Source organism: Cherax quadricarinatus, chromosome 74 (assembly GCF_038502225.1).
Source record: "Cherax quadricarinatus isolate ZL_2023a chromosome 74, ASM3850222v1, whole genome shotgun sequence".
Lineage (NCBI taxonomy): Eukaryota > Metazoa > Arthropoda > Malacostraca > Decapoda > Parastacidae > Cherax > Cherax quadricarinatus.
Window position 1 is genome coordinate 20,874,306 of NC_091365.1, and position 15,955 is coordinate 20,890,260.

Sequence of the window (15,955 nt, forward strand, 5' to 3'; positions counted from 1 at the left end):
CCTCATTCCTGTGTATTCCCCTTTCTTGTAGTTTGGCTTCATTCGTCCTGGCCTTCCTGCTTCTCCCTCCACTTGTAGCTCTACTGTGTATTCGAAGCTTAAAACCACATGGTCACTGGCCCCAAGGGGTCTTTCATATGTGATGTCCTAGATATCTGCACTACTGAAGGTGAATACTAAGTCCAGCCTTGCTGGTTCATCCTCTCCTCTCTCTCTTGTAGTGTCCCTTACGTGTTGGTACATGAAGTTCTCCAGTACCACCTCCATCATCTTAGCCCTCCATGTATCTTGGCCCCCATGTGGGTCCAAGTTCTCCCAATCGATCTCCTTGTGGTTAAAGTCACCCATGATCAGGAGCTTTGCCCTGCATGCATGAGCTCTTCTGGCCACTCTAGCCAGTGTGTCAACCATCGCTCTATTGCTCTCGTCGTACTCTTGCCTTGGCCTCCTGCTGTTCTGTGGTGGGTTATACATCACTGCTATTACCACCTTGGGACCTCCAGAGTGAAGTGTTCCCACTATGTAATCACTTTCTTCTCCGCTATCTCCTCTCTCCAGCTCATCAAAATTCCAGCGATTTTTGATCAGCAACGCCACTCCTCCACCCCCCCTGTTCCCTCTGTCTTTCCTCAGGATTTGGTATCCCGTTGGAAAGATGGCATCTGTTATCATACCTGTAAGCTTGGTTTCTGTGAGAGCTATGATGTCCGGTGATGCTTCTTTGACTCTTTCGTGCCACTCCTCCCACTTATTTGTTATTCCATCAGCGTTTGTGTACCATACCTTCAGTTTCCTTTCCAACACTGTGGTTTGGGGGGCCTGTGAGGGTGGGAGACCTGGTGGCATACTGTGGGATTCTATAGCTCGGTGTTGGGTGGAGGCTGTGGGTATGGATTGTAGTGTGTGTTGGGATGGTGTGATAGGTTGTATGGTTCTGAGAGTAGTTGTGTGTGTGCTTGCCCTTGCTGTTCTGTCCTGCTCTGACTGACCTCTGCTGATTCCCTCCTTGTCTCTTTTCCTAGCTCCTTTCGCTTTTTTGTCCTCTCCCTCAGCTGCTGTCGTTCAGATTTTGTTCTGTCTCTGTCTAGGAACACCCTCTTGTACTCTTCCGAGTATTTCAATCGTGGTTTCTCTTGGAGGATCCTGTTCCGCACTGTTTCCGTCCTGAGAATCAGCTTGATTGGTCGTTTTCTCCCCTTCGAGTACCCCACTATTCTCTGAAAATTTACAATCTCGTCCATCTCTTCACCTATTTCCGTGATGATTTTCTCAATCTCCTTTCTTTCTTCCTGCTTCCTTTCAGTGTGTGTCCAGTGTGTGTGTGTGTGTGTGTGTGTGTGTGTGTGTGTGTGAGTGATGTTAAACATGAGTGTTGGTGTGTGTGTTTGTGTGAGTGATGAGAAACATGAGTGTTGGTGTGTGTGTGAGTGATGTGAAACATGAGTGTTGGTGTGTGTGTGAGTGATGAGAAATATGAGTGTTGGTGTGTGTGTGAGTGATGAGAAACGTGAGTGTTGGTGTGTGTGTGTGTGAGTGATGAGAAACATGAGTGTTGGTGTGTGTGTGAGTGATGAGAAACATGAGTGTTGGTGTGTGTGTGAATGATGAGAAACATGAGTGTTGGTGTGTGTGTGAGTGATGAGAAACATGAGTGTTGGTGTGTGTGTGAGTGATGAGAAGCATGAGTGTTGGTGTGTGTGTGAGTGATGAGAAACATGAGTGTTGGTGTGTGTGTGAGTGATGAGAAACATGAGTGTTGGTGTGTGTGTGAGTGATGAGAAACAAGAGTGTTGGTGTGTGTGTGTGTGAGTGATGAGAAACATGAGTGTTGGTGTGGGTGTGTGTGTGAGTGATGAGAAACATGAGTGTTGGTGTGTGTGTGTGTGTGAGTGATGAGAAACATGAGTGTTGGTGTGTGTGTGTGTGTGAGTGATGAGAAACATGAGTGTTGGTGTGTGTGATTGATGAGAAACATGAGTGTTCGTGTGTGTGTGTGTGAGTGATGAGAAACATGAGTGTTGGTGTGTGTGAGTGATGAGAAACATGAGTGTTGGTGTGTGTGAGTGTGAGTGATGAGAAACATGAGTGTTGGTGTGTGTGTTAGTGACGAGAAACATGAGTGTTGGTGTGTGTGAGTGATGAGAAACATGAGTGTTGGTGTGTGTGTGAGTGATGAGAAACATGAGTGTTGGTGTGTGTGTGAGTGATGAGAAACATGAGTGTTGGTGTGTGTGTGAGTGATGAGAAACATGAGTGTTGGTGTGTGTGTGAGTGATGAGAAACATGAGTGTTGGTGTGTGTGTGAGTGATGAGAAACATGAGTGTTGGTGTGTGTGTGAGTGATGAGAAACATGAGTGTTGGTGTGTGTGTGTGTGTGTGTGTGTGAGTGATGAGAAACATGAGTGTTGGTGTGTGTGTGAGTGATGAGAAACATGAGTGTTGGTGTGTGTGAGTGATGAGAAACATGAGTGTTCGTGTGTGTGTGTGTGTGTGTGAGTGATGAGAAACATGAGTGTTGGTGTGTGTGAGTGATGAGAAACATGAGTGTTGGTGAGTGTGAGTGTGAGTGATGAGAAACATGAGTGTTGGTGTGTGTGTTAGTGACGAGAAACATGAGTGTTGGTGTGTGTGAGTGATGAGAAACATGAGTGTTGGTGTGTGTGAGTGATGAGAAACATGAGTGTTGGTGTGTGTGAGTGATGAGAAACATGAGTGTTGGTGTGTGTGAGTGATGAGAAACATGAGTGTTGGTGTGTGTGAGTGATGAGAAACATGAGTGTTGGTGTGTGTGAGTGATGAGAAACGTGAGTGTTGGTGTGTGTGAGTGATGAGAAACATGAGTGTTGGTGTGTGTGAGTGATGAGAAACATGAGTGTTGGTGTGTGTGAGTGATGAGAAACATGAGTGTTGGTGTGTGTGAGTGATGAGAAACATGAGTGTTGGTGTGTGAGAGTGATGAGAAACATGAGTGTTGGTGTGTGTGAGTGATGAGAAACATGAGTGTTGGTGTGTGTGAGTGATGAGAAACATGAGTGTTGGTGTGTGTGTGTGATGAAAAACATGAGTGTTGGTGTGTGTGAGTGATGAGAAACATGAGTGTTGGTGTGTGTGAGTGATGAGAAACATGAGTGTTGGTGTGTGTGTTAGTGACGAGAAACATGAGTGTTGGTGTGTGTGAGTGATGAGAAACATGAGTGTTGGTGTGTGTGTGAGTGATGAGAAGCATGAGTGTTGGTGTGTGTGTGAGTGATGAGAAACATGAGTGTTGGTGTGTGTGTGAGTGATGAGAAACATGAGTGTTGGTGTGTGTGTGAGTGATGAGAAACATGAGTGTTGGTGTGTGTGTGTGTGAGTGATGAGAAACATGAGTGTTGGTGTGGGTGTGTGTGTGAGTGATGAGAAACATGAGTGTTGGTGTGTGTGTGTGTGTGAGTGATGAGAAACATGAGTGTTGGTGTGTGTGTGTGTGTGAGTGATGAGAAACATGAGTGTTGGTGTGTGTGATTGATGAGAAACATGAGTGTTCGTGTGTGTGTGTGTGAGTGATGAGAAACATGAGTGTTGGTGTGTGTGAGTGATGAGAAACATGAGTGTTGGTGTGTGTGAGTGTGAGTGATGAGAAACATGAGTGTTGGTGTGTGTGTTAGTGACGAGAAACATGAGTGTTGGTGTGTGTGAGTGATGAGAAACATGAGTGTTGGTGTGTGTGTGAGTGATGAGAAACATGAGTGTTGGTGTGTGTGTGAGTGATGAGAAACATGAGTGTTGGTGTGTGTGTGAGTGATGAGAAACATGAGTGTTGGTGTGTGTGTGAGTGATGAGAAACATGAGTGTTGGTGTGTGTGTGAGTGATGAGAAACATGAGTGTTGGTGTGTGTGTGAGTGATGAGAAACATGAGTGTTGGTGTGTGTGTGAGTGATGAGAAACATGAGTGTTGGTGTGTGTGTGAGTGATGAGAAACATGAGTGTTGGTGTGTGTGAGTGATGAGAAACATGAGTGTTCGTGTGTGTGTGTGTGTGTGTGTGAGTGATGAGAAACATGAGTGTTGGTGTGTGTGAGTGATGAGAAACATGAGTGTTGGTGAGTGTGAGTGTGAGTGATGAGAAACATGAGTGTTGGTGTGTGTGTTAGTGACGAGAAACATGAGTGTTGGTGTGTGTGAGTGATGAGAAACATGAGTGTTGGTGTGTGTGAGTGATGAGAAACATGAGTGTTGGTGTGTGTGAGTGATGAGAAACATGAGTGTTGGTGTGTGTGAGTGATGAGAAACATGAGTGTTGGTGTGTGTGAGTGATGAGAAACATGAGTGTTGGTGTGTGTGAGTGATGAGAAACATGAGTGTTGGTGTGTGTGAGTGATGAGAAACATGAGTGTTGGTGTGTGTGAGTGATGAGAAACATGAGTGTTGGTGTGTGTGAGTGATGAGAAACATGAGTGTTGGTGTGTGTGAGTGATGAGAAACATGAGTGTTGGTGTGTGTGAGTGATGAGAAACATGAGTGTTGGTGTGTGTGAGTGATGAGAAACATGAGTGTTGGTGTGTGTGAGTGATGAGAAACATGAGTGTTGGTGTGTGTGTGTGATGAAAAACATGAGTGTTGGTGTGTGTGAGTGATGAGAAACATGAGTGTTGGTGTGTGTGAGTGATGAGAAACATGAGTGTTGGTGTGTGTGTTAGTGACGAGAAACATGAGTGTTGGTGTGTGAGTGATGAGAAACATGAGTGTTGGTGTGTGTGAGTGATGAGAAACATGAGTGTTGGTGTGTGTGTGTGATGAGAAACATGAGTGTTGGTGTGTGTGAGTGATGAGAAACATGAGTGTTGGTGTGTGTGAGTGATGAGAAACATGAGTGTTGGTGTGTGTGTGTGATGAGAAACATGAGTGTTGGTGTGTGTGAGTGATGAGAAACATGAGTGTTGGTGTGTGTGTGTGATGAGAAACATGAGTGTTGGTGTGTGTGAGTGATGAGAAACATGAGTGTTGGTGTGTGTGTTAGTGACGAGAAACATGAGTGTTGGTGTGTGAGTGATGAGAAACATGAGTGTTGGTGTGTGAGTGATGAGAAACATGAGTGTTGGTGTGTGTGAGTGATGAGAAACATGAGTGTTGGTGTGTGTGTTAGTGACGAGAAACATGAGTGTTGGTGTGTGAGTGATGAGAAACATGAGTGTTGGTGTGTGAGTGATGAGAAACATGAGTGTTGGTGTGTGTGAGTGATGTGAAACCTGTGTGTTGGTGTGTGTGAGTGATGTGAAACCTGTGTGTTGGTGTGTGTGAGTGATGTGAAACCTGTGTGTTGGTGTGTGTGAGTGATGTGAAACCTGTGTGTTGGTGTGTGTGAGTGATGTGAAACCTGTGTGTTGGTGTGTGTGAGTGATGTGAAACCTGTGTGTTGGTGTGTGTGGTGAATCACTACAGGTGTGTAGTTGATGATACTGACATTGTTGTAGGTATAATGAAAGTCATGGTGTGTTATGTCACTATGGCGCATCATTACAGCGGTGAGAGTACCAGCAGAAGTATCCCCGGGAGAGTTACAGCCTCTGCCAGTAACACACAAGTTTGTGGAGGTGATCCTCAGCGATGTGAGCGATGATGGTGTTAGTCATGCATGTGACGTGATCCACAAGCTACAACCACCAGGAGGGTAAGTGATGGTGTGAGTGATGGTGTGAGTGATGATGGTGTTAGTCATGCATGTGACGTGATCCACAAGCTACAACCACCAGGAGAGTAAGTGATGGTGTGAGTGATGATGGTGTTAGTCATGCATGTGACGTGATCCACAAGCTACAACCACCAGGAGAGTAAGTGATGGTGTGAGTGATGATGGTGTTAGTCATGCATGTGACGTGATCCACAAGCTACAACCACCAGGAGAGTAAGTGATGGTGTGAGTGATGATGGTGTTAGTCATGCATGTGACGTGATCCACAAGCTACAACCACCAGGAGAGTAAGTGATGGTGTGAGTGATGATGGTGTTAGTCATGCATGTGACGTGATCCACAAGCTACAACCACCAGGAGAGTAAGTGATGGTGTGAGTGATGATGGTGTTAGTCATGCATGTGACGTGATCCACAAGCTACAACCACCAGGAGAGTAAGTGATGGTGTGAGTGATGATGGTGTTAGTCATGCATGTGACGTGATCCACAAGCTACAACCACCAGGAGAGTAAGTGATGGTGTGAGTGATGATGGTGTTAGTCATGCATGTGACGTGATCCACAAGCTACAACCACCAGGAGAGTAAGTGATGGTGTGAGTGATGATGGTGTTAGTCATGCTTGTGACGTGATCCACAAGCTACAACCACCAGCAGGGTAAGTGATGGTGTGAGTGATGATGGTGTTAGTCATGCATGTGACGTGATCCACAAGCTACAACCACCAGCAGGGTAAGTGATGGTGTGAGTGATGATGGTGTTAGTCATGCATGTGACGTGATCCACAAGCTACAACCACCAGGAGAGTAAGTGATGGTGTGAGTGATGATGGTGTTAGTCATGCATGTGACGTGATCCACAACCTACAACCACCAGGAGAGTAAGTGATGGTGTGAGTGATGATGGTGTTAGTCATGCTTGTGACGTGATCCACAAGCTACAACCACCAGCAGGGTAAGTGATGGTGTGAGTGATGATGGTGTTAGTCATGCATGTGACGTGATCCACAAGCTACAACCACCAGCAGGGTAAGTGATGGTGTGAGTGATGATGGTGTTAGTCATGCATGTGACGTGATCCACAAGCTACAACCACCAGGAGAGTAAGTGATGGTGTGAGTGATGATGGTGTTAGTCATGCATGTGACGTGATCCACAAGCTACAACCACCAGCAGGGTAAGTGATGGTGTGAGTGATGATGGTGTTAGTCATGCATGTGACGTGATCCACAAGCTACAACCACCAGCAGGGTAAGTGATGGTGTGAGTGATGATGGTGTTAGTCATGCATGTGACGTGATCCACAAGCTACAACCACCAGCAGGGTAAGTGATGGTGTGAGTGATGATGGTGTTAGTCATGCATGTGACGTGATCCACAAGCTACAACCACCAGCAGGGTAAGTGATGGTGTGAGTGATGGTGTGAGTGATGATGGTGTTAGTCATGCATGTGACGTGATCCACAAGCTACAACCACCAGGAGAGTAAGTGATGGTGTGAGTGATGATGGTGTTAGTCATGCATGTGACGTGATCCACAAGCTACAACCACCAGGAGGGTAAGTGATAGTGTGAGTGATGATGGTGTTAGTCATGCATGTGACGTGATCCACAAGCTACAACCACCAGGAGGGTAAGTGATGGTGTGAGTGATGATGGTGTTAGTCATGCATGTGACGTGATCCACAAGCTACAACCACCAGCAGGGTAAGTGATGGTGTGAGTGATGATGGTGTTAGTCATGCATGTGACGTGATCCACAAGCTACAACCACCAGCAGGGTAAGTGATGGTGTGAGTGATGATGGTGTTAGTCATGCATGTGACGTGATCCACAAGCTACAACCACCAGCAGGGTAAGTGATGGTGTGAGTGATGGTGTGAGTGATGATGGTGTTAGTCATGCATGTGACGTGATCCACAAGCTACAACCACCAGGAGAGTAAGTGATGGTGTGAGTGATGATGGTGTTAGTCATGCATGTGACGTGATCCACAAGCTACAACCACCAGGAGGGTAAGTGATAGTGTGAGTGATGATGGTGTTAGTCATGCATGTGACGTGATCCACAAGCTACAACCACCAGGAGGGTAAGTGATGGTGTGAGTGATGATGGTGTTAGTCATGCATGTGACGTGATCCACAAGCTACAACCACCAGGAGAGTAAGTGATGGTGTGAGTGATGATGGTGTTAGTCATGCATGTGACGTGATCCACAAGCTACAACCACCAGGAGAGTAAGTGATGGTGTGAGTGATGATGGTGTTAGTCATGCATGTGACGTGATCCACAAGCTACAACCACCAGGAGGGTAAGTGATAGTGTGAGTGATGATGGTGTTAGTCATGCATGTGACGTGATCCACAAGCTACAACCACCAGGAGGGTAAGTGATGGTGTGAGTGATGATGGTGTTAGTCATGCATGTGACGTGATCCACAAGCTACAACCACCAGGAGGGTAAGTGATAGTGTGAGTGATGATGGTGTTAGTCATGCATGTGACGTGATCCACAAGCTACAACCACCAGGAGAGTAAGTAATGGTGTGAGTGATGATGGTGTTAGTCATGCATGTGACGTGATCCACAAGCTACAACCACCAGGAGGGTAAGTGATAGTGTGAGTGATGATGGTGTTAGTCATGCATGTGACGTGATCCACAAGCTACAACCACCAGCAGGGTAAGTGATGGTGTGAGTGATGGTGTGAGTGATGATGGTGTTAGTCATGCTTGTGACGTGATCCACAAGTTACAACCACTAGCAGGGTAAGTGATGGTGTGAGTGATGGTGTGAGTGATGATGGTGTTAGTCATGCTTGTGACGTGATCCACAAGCTACAACCACCAGGAGGGTAAGTGATGGTGTGAGTGATGATGGTGTTAGTCATGCATGTGACGTGATCCACAAGCTACAACCACCAGGAGGGTAAGTGATGGTGTGAGTGATGGTGTGAGTGATGATGGTGTTAGTCATGCATGTGACGTGATCCACAAGCTACAACCACCAGGAGAGTAAGTGATGGTGTGAGTGATGATGGTGTTAGTCATGCATGTGACGTGATCCACAAGCTACAACCACCAGGAGAGTAAGTGATGGTGTGAGTGATGATGGTGTTAGTCATGCATGTGACGTGATCCACAAGCTACAACCACCAGGAGAGTAAGTGATGGTGTGAGTGATGATGGTGTTAGTCATGCATGTGACGTGATCCACAAGCTACAACCACCAGGAGAGTAAGTGATGGTGTGAGTGATGATGGTGTTAGTCATGCATGTGACGTGATCCACAAGCTACAACCACCAGGAGAGTAAGTGATGGTGTGAGTGATGATGGTGTTAGTCATGCTTGTGACGTGATCCACAAGCTACAACCACCAGCAGGGTAAGTGATGGTGTGAGTGATGATGGTGTTAGTCATGCATGTGACGTGATCCACAAGCTACAACCACCAGCAGGGTAAGTGATGGTGTGAGTGATGATGGTGTTAGTCATGCATGTGACGTGATCCACAAGCTACAACCACCAGGAGAGTAAGTGATGGTGTGAGTGATGATGGTGTTAGTCATGCATGTGACGTGATCCACAACCTACAACCACCAGGAGAGTAAGTGATGGTGTGAGTGATGATGGTGTTAGTCATGCTTGTGACGTGATCCACAAGCTACAACCACCAGCAGGGTAAGTGATGGTGTGAGTGATGATGGTGTTAGTCATGCATGTGACGTGATCCACAAGCTACAACCACCAGCAGGGTAAGTGATGGTGTGAGTGATGATGGTGTTAGTCATGCATGTGACGTGATCCACAAGCTACAACCACCAGGAGAGTAAGTGATGGTGTGAGTGATGATGGTGTTAGTCATGCATGTGACGTGATCCACAAGCTACAACCACCAGCAGGGTAAGTGATGGTGTGAGTGATGATGGTGTTAGTCATGCATGTGACGTGATCCACAAGCTACAACCACCAGCAGGGTAAGTGATGGTGTGAGTGATGATGGTGTTAGTCATGCATGTGACGTGATCCACAAGCTACAACCACCAGCAGGGTAAGTGATGGTGTGAGTGATGATGGTGTTAGTCATGCATGTGACGTGATCCACAAGCTACAACCACCAGCAGGGTAAGTGATGGTGTGAGTGATGGTGTGAGTGATGATGGTGTTAGTCATGCATGTGACGTGATCCACAAGCTACAACCACCAGGAGAGTAAGTGATGGTGTGAGTGATGATGGTGTTAGTCATGCATGTGACGTGATCCACAAGCTACAACCACCAGGAGGGTAAGTGATAGTGTGAGTGATGATGGTGTTAGTCATGCATGTGACGTGATCCACAAGCTACAACCACCAGGAGGGTAAGTGATGGTGTGAGTGATGATGGTGTTAGTCATGCATGTGACGTGATCCACAAGCTACAACCACCAGGAGAGTAAGTGATGGTGTGAGTGATGATGGTGTTAGTCATGCATGTGACGTGATCCACAAGCTACAACCACCAGGAGAGTAAGTGATGGTGTGAGTGATGATGGTGTTAGTCATGCATGTGACGTGATCCACAAGCTACAACCACCAGGAGGGTAAGTGATAGTGTGAGTGATGATGGTGTTAGTCATGCATGTGACGTGATCCACAAGCTACAACCACCAGGAGGGTAAGTGATGGTGTGAGTGATGATGGTGTTAGTCATGCATGTGACGTGATCCACAAGCTACAACCACCAGGAGGGTAAGTGATAGTGTGAGTGATGATGGTGTTAGTCATGCATGTGACGTGATCCACAAGCTACAACCACCAGGAGAGTAAGTAATGGTGTGAGTGATGATGGTGTTAGTCATGCATGTGACGTGATCCACAAGCTACAACCACCAGGAGGGTAAGTGATAGTGTGAGTGATGATGGTGTTAGTCATGCATGTGACGTGATCCACAAGCTACAACCACCAGCAGGGTAAGTGATGGTGTGAGTGATGGTGTGAGTGATGATGGTGTTAGTCATGCTTGTGACGTGATCCACAAGTTACAACCACTAGCAGGGTAAGTGATGGTGTGAGTGATGGTGTGAGTGATGATGGTGTTAGTCATGCTTGTGACGTGATCCACAAGCTACAACCACCAGGAGGGTAAGTGATGGTGTGAGTGATGATGGTGTTAGTCATGCATGTGACGTGATCCACAAGCTACAACCACCAGGAGGGTAAGTGATGGTGTGAGTGATGGTGTGAGTGATGATGGTGTTAGTCATGCATGTGACGTGATCCACAAGCTACAACCACCAGGAGAGTAAGTGATGGTGTGAGTGATGATGGTGTTAGTCATGCATGTGACGTGATCCACAAGCTACAACCACCAGGAGGGTAAGTGATAGTGTGAGTGATGATGGTGTTAGTCATGCATGTGACGTGATCCACAAGCTACAACCACCAGGAGAGTAAGTGATGGTGTGAGTGATGATGGTGTTAGTCATGCTTGTGACGTGATCCACAAGCTACAACCACCAGGAGAGTAAGTGATGGTGTGAGTGATGATGGTGTTAGTCATGCATGTGACGTGATCCACAAGCTACAACCACCAGGAGAGTAAGTGATGGTGTGAGTGATGATGGTGTTAGTCATGCATGTGACGTGATCCACAAGCTAGAACCACCAGGAGGGTAAGTGATGGTGTGAGTGATGATGGTGTTAGTCATGCATGTGACGTGATCCACAAGCTACAACCACCAGGAGAGTAAGTGATGGTGTGAGTGATGGTGTGAGTGATGATGGTGTTAGTCATGCATGTGACGTGATCCACAAGCTACAACCACCAGGAGAGTAAGTGATGGTGTGAGTGATGGTGTGAGTGATGATGGTGTTAGTGATGCATGTGACGTGATCCACAAGCTACAACCACCAGGAGGGTAAGTGATGGTGTGAGTGATGGTGTGAGTGATGATGGTGTTAGTCATGCATGTGACGTGATCCACAAGCTACAACCACCAGGAGAGTAAGTGATGGTGTGAGTGATGATGGTGTTAGTCATGCATGTGACGTGATCCACAAGCTACAACCACCAGGAGGGTAAGTGATGGTGTGAGTGATGATGGTGTTAGTCATGCATGTGACGTGATCCACAAGCTACAACCACCAGGAGGGTAAGTGATGGTGTGAGTGATGATGGTGTTAGTCATGCATGTGACGTGATCCACAAGCTACAACCACCAGGAGGGTAAGTGATGGTGTGAGTGATGGTGTGAGTGATGATGGTGTTAGTCATGCATGTGACGTGATCCACAAGCTACAACCACCAGGAGAGTAAGTGATGGTGTGAGTGATGATGGTGTTAGTCATGCATGTGACGTGATCCACAAGCTAGAACCACCAGGAGGGTAAGTGATGGTGTGAGTGATTATGTGAGTGATGATGGTGTGAGTGATGATGGTGTTAGTCATGCATGTGACGTGATCCACAAGCTACAACCACCAGGAGGGTAAGTGATGGTGTGAGTGATTATGTGAGTGATGATGGTGTGAGTGATGATGGTGTTAGTCATGCATGTGACGTGATCCACAAGCTACAACCACCAGGAGAGTAAGTGATGGTGTGAGTGATTATGTGAGTGATGATGGTGTGAGTGATGATGGTGTTAGTCATGCATGTGACGTGATCCACAAGCTACAACCACCAGGAGAGTAAGTGATGGTGTGAGTGATGATGGTGTTAGTCATGCATGTGACGTGATCCACAAGCTAGAACCACCAGGAGGGTAAGTGATGGTGTGAGTGATTATGTGAGTGATGATGGTGTGAGTGATGATGGTGTTAGTCATGCATGTGACGTGATCCACAAGCTACAACCACCAGGAGGGTAAGTGATGGTGTGAGTGATGGTGTGAGTGATGATGGTGTTAGTCATGCATGTGACGTGATCCACAAGCTACAACCACCAGGAGAGTAAGTGATGGTGTGAGTGATGATGGTGTTAGTCATGCATGTGACGTGATCCACAAGCTACAACCACCAGGAGGGTAAGTGATGGTGTGAGTGATGGTGTGAGTGATGATGGTGTTAGTCATGCATGTGACGTGATCCACAAGCTACAACCACCAGGAGAGTAAGTGATGGTGTGAGTGATGATGGTGTTAGTCATGCATGTGACGTGATCCACAAGCTAGAACCACCAGGAGGGTAAGTGATGGTGTGAGTGATTATGTGAGTGATGATGGTGTGAGTGATGATGGTGTTAGTCATGCATGTGACGTGATCCACAAGCTACAACCACCAGGAGGGTAAGTGATGGTGTGAGTGATTATGTGAGTGATGATGGTGTGAGTGATGATGGTGTTAGTCATGCATGTGACGTGATCCACAAGCTACAACCACCAGGAGGGTAAGTGATGGTGTGAGTGATTATGTGAGTGATGATGGTGTGAGTGATGATGGTGTTAGTCATGCATATGACGTGATCCACAAGCTAGAACCACCAGGAGGGTAAATGATGGTGTGAGCGATGGTGTGAGTGATGATGGTATTTTTTTATATTTTGATTAAAAACCGTACAAAAGTACAAAGGATACATAATAACAGTACAGGAATACAAAAACAGTCTTGTACTACTAGTACCAAGTTATTCCTGGAGGTAACAAGTATTATAACAACATCCTGTTATAACAATACACGCTGAGACAAACCTCACTAAAGTATAACAGTCATTAATAGTAGCCGCCACGCCATTGTAACCAAAAAAAACACACCAAAATGAAACATTACATGCTTTAACAATATAAAATGAGTACCTGTCATAACCTATTACAACAAAAAAACATACAAATGTACAACATCACAAGGTTACTAAAGTTGAAATTGTCACACATGACTAAAACCATAACCACCTTTAACACACACAATATGTACTACACATATCATGTCAGTAAAGTAAAAAGACCCTAAGCAAAGCTACCATAACTATAAAACAAAACAAAACCCGAACATACCCACTATGTTACATTATATATCCTAACCAATAGGAATTCGGAAGGAACGTATGATTCCTTATGCACAATAACCATAGAGAAACAGTATTTTAATATTATTAATATGTTAAACCATCAAGTGCAATAATTCTGGTACAGAAAACAGAACAACATACATGTAACATACAATAATAAAATAACCCAAAACAAGGCTTTATAACAAAAACCTCGGCACATCAAAAGGGTTTAAACCCAAACCCTACACATAAATTAAACCCCCACATATGTATGTAAACCGAAATTCTTGTCCACAAAACTTTTTTGGTATAACCCCGTAATAAACATGGTATAGACCCAAGACCTATACATACACTTAAAAATTACCACATAGAACCTCCAGCAGACAATAGAAGTTAAACATAACACAGGACAAGTACTAAGTATAAGGGCCGCTGTATTTTGCCCGTCCCAAAAGAACAGACATGTACCTCAGAAATTTTTTTGTTGAAACCAGCTTGCCAAACTGATTACTTAAAAACAAGATCCTAAGGGCTCGGTATCCTGGCTATCAAGGAAATTTTTTAACACAGTGAGCATAACCATCAGGTTTAAAAAATTAACCTTGTAAGCTACACTTATATCTCACTATGACAAACATTCTCGTGAAACATAGCGTACCATCCATACCTAACTGTTACTACCTTCCTCTTACACACCACAAACTCCAGAGGAAAAAAAAAAACACTCCCCCTTTACATCCCCCCATAAGAAGACCACCCCTTTGTCCATCCTCAGGGACCCCGACAAAGGAAACCCGCAGTGAGGTTCCTATAACCTTCCGGGAAACTTTTTTCCCAGGATACCCCATAAACCAGCATATTCCTACACTTCATCCTATAGAATCTAGCCACCAACGCTTTTATCCTCGTTTCACCCCTTAATCCCCTCATTCCCCACGAGATATCCAGATAATCTACTATGATATACATTATAGCCCTTCCAACATCCCTAGGCACTCCCCTTACATCTAGTAGTAAAGCCCTTAAAAGCGGCAAACGACCCCCCCCAACAGTCTGATAACCCCACCCATCCATGATCTCACCCCCTCCAAGGAGGTACAAAAGAAGACCACATGAAACGCCGTTTCAACATCACCACAAAAATGACTAAAAGCCTCTTCCACAAACCCCATACATCTTAACACCTCCTTGGAGGCCAGAATCCCCATGATGAAACGATACATTAATTCTCTTACTCTAGCCGGTATCCGAAGCTTACTAAAATCTTTCCAAATAACCCCCGAATCATATGTTGGATACACGGCTACCCATTGTATAATTCCCTGACCTCTCACTACCCTCACCAACCTTTTCACTTTGATGTTATCCACCTGTTGCACTGTCAATAAAAATCTCAACATATCTTCACAAAACCTAAAATCCTTTCCACTCCACCATTTACATGCCTCCTCCATAACTCTTCCTACTTTAACTCCCCTCACACCCCCTTCCCTAATATACCTCTGCTTGATATATATAGCAATTACTCTCAGCCCTAAAGGCAACAAACCTAAACCCCCCTCTCTGAACATCCGTCATAACCACCTCCTTACTTAACCATGCCCTCCCAAATCCCCACACAAACTTTAGCACCCTCCTCTGCATTTCCACAATGTCCTGTACCTCTAAGAGAAAAACCTCTGCCACCCCCCATACCTTGCTATAGACAAGTGAATTTACCACCACTACCCTCTGATGTAAAGCTAGGTCCCTCGCACTTAAACCTCCCAGTCTACCTAAAACCTTACCCGTGACCGACTCCGAATTTACCCTTCTGCATGCCTGCACCTCCGCCATATATCATATCCCACATACCCTGATTCTATCAACCACTGTACATCCTAACCCCATCCCCAAGCCCCCCCTATCCAATTACCCACCTCTAGTAACCTTGATTTCACCATATTAACCCGCATCCCCGTATTCATACCAAACATCTGAATCATTCTACCCACCCTCCTTAACTCTTCCTTACCCCATAGCAAAACAGTAGTATCATCCACATACCCAACGATGCCCCCTTTGCACCCCCCACCATCTCCTGTTTGTCCATCACCCGCTCAACAGACTCATAGAAAAGATTCTGCACACACGCAAAGAGCAGCTGCGACAGCGGGCAACCCTGCCTCAAACCCCTCTCCATCGGTACACTTTCACCCAACCTCCCATTGACCTGTACCCTCACCTCCGCCTCAGCATACAGGGTGTTCACCCACCTCACTACCCCCTCCCGAAACCCCAACCTCTCTAAGCAAACCCCTAAGAAATCCCTGTCCAC

General features: G+C 45.8%; 1 protein-coding gene across 3 annotated transcripts in view; it reads left to right on the forward strand.

Moving 5' to 3' along the window:
- Nucleotides 1-15,955, forward strand: part of LOC128700109 (uncharacterized) — a 150,793-nt gene that overhangs the window by 78,677 nt on the left and 56,161 nt on the right. For all 3 annotated transcript variants that reach the window (XM_070100822.1, XM_070100823.1, XM_070100820.1), the window contains exon 4: nt 5,504-5,651. In XM_070100822.1, the coding sequence (XP_069956923.1) occupies nt 5,504-5,651 (148 nt within the window). The remainder of the gene's footprint in view (nt 1-5,503; nt 5,652-15,955) is intronic.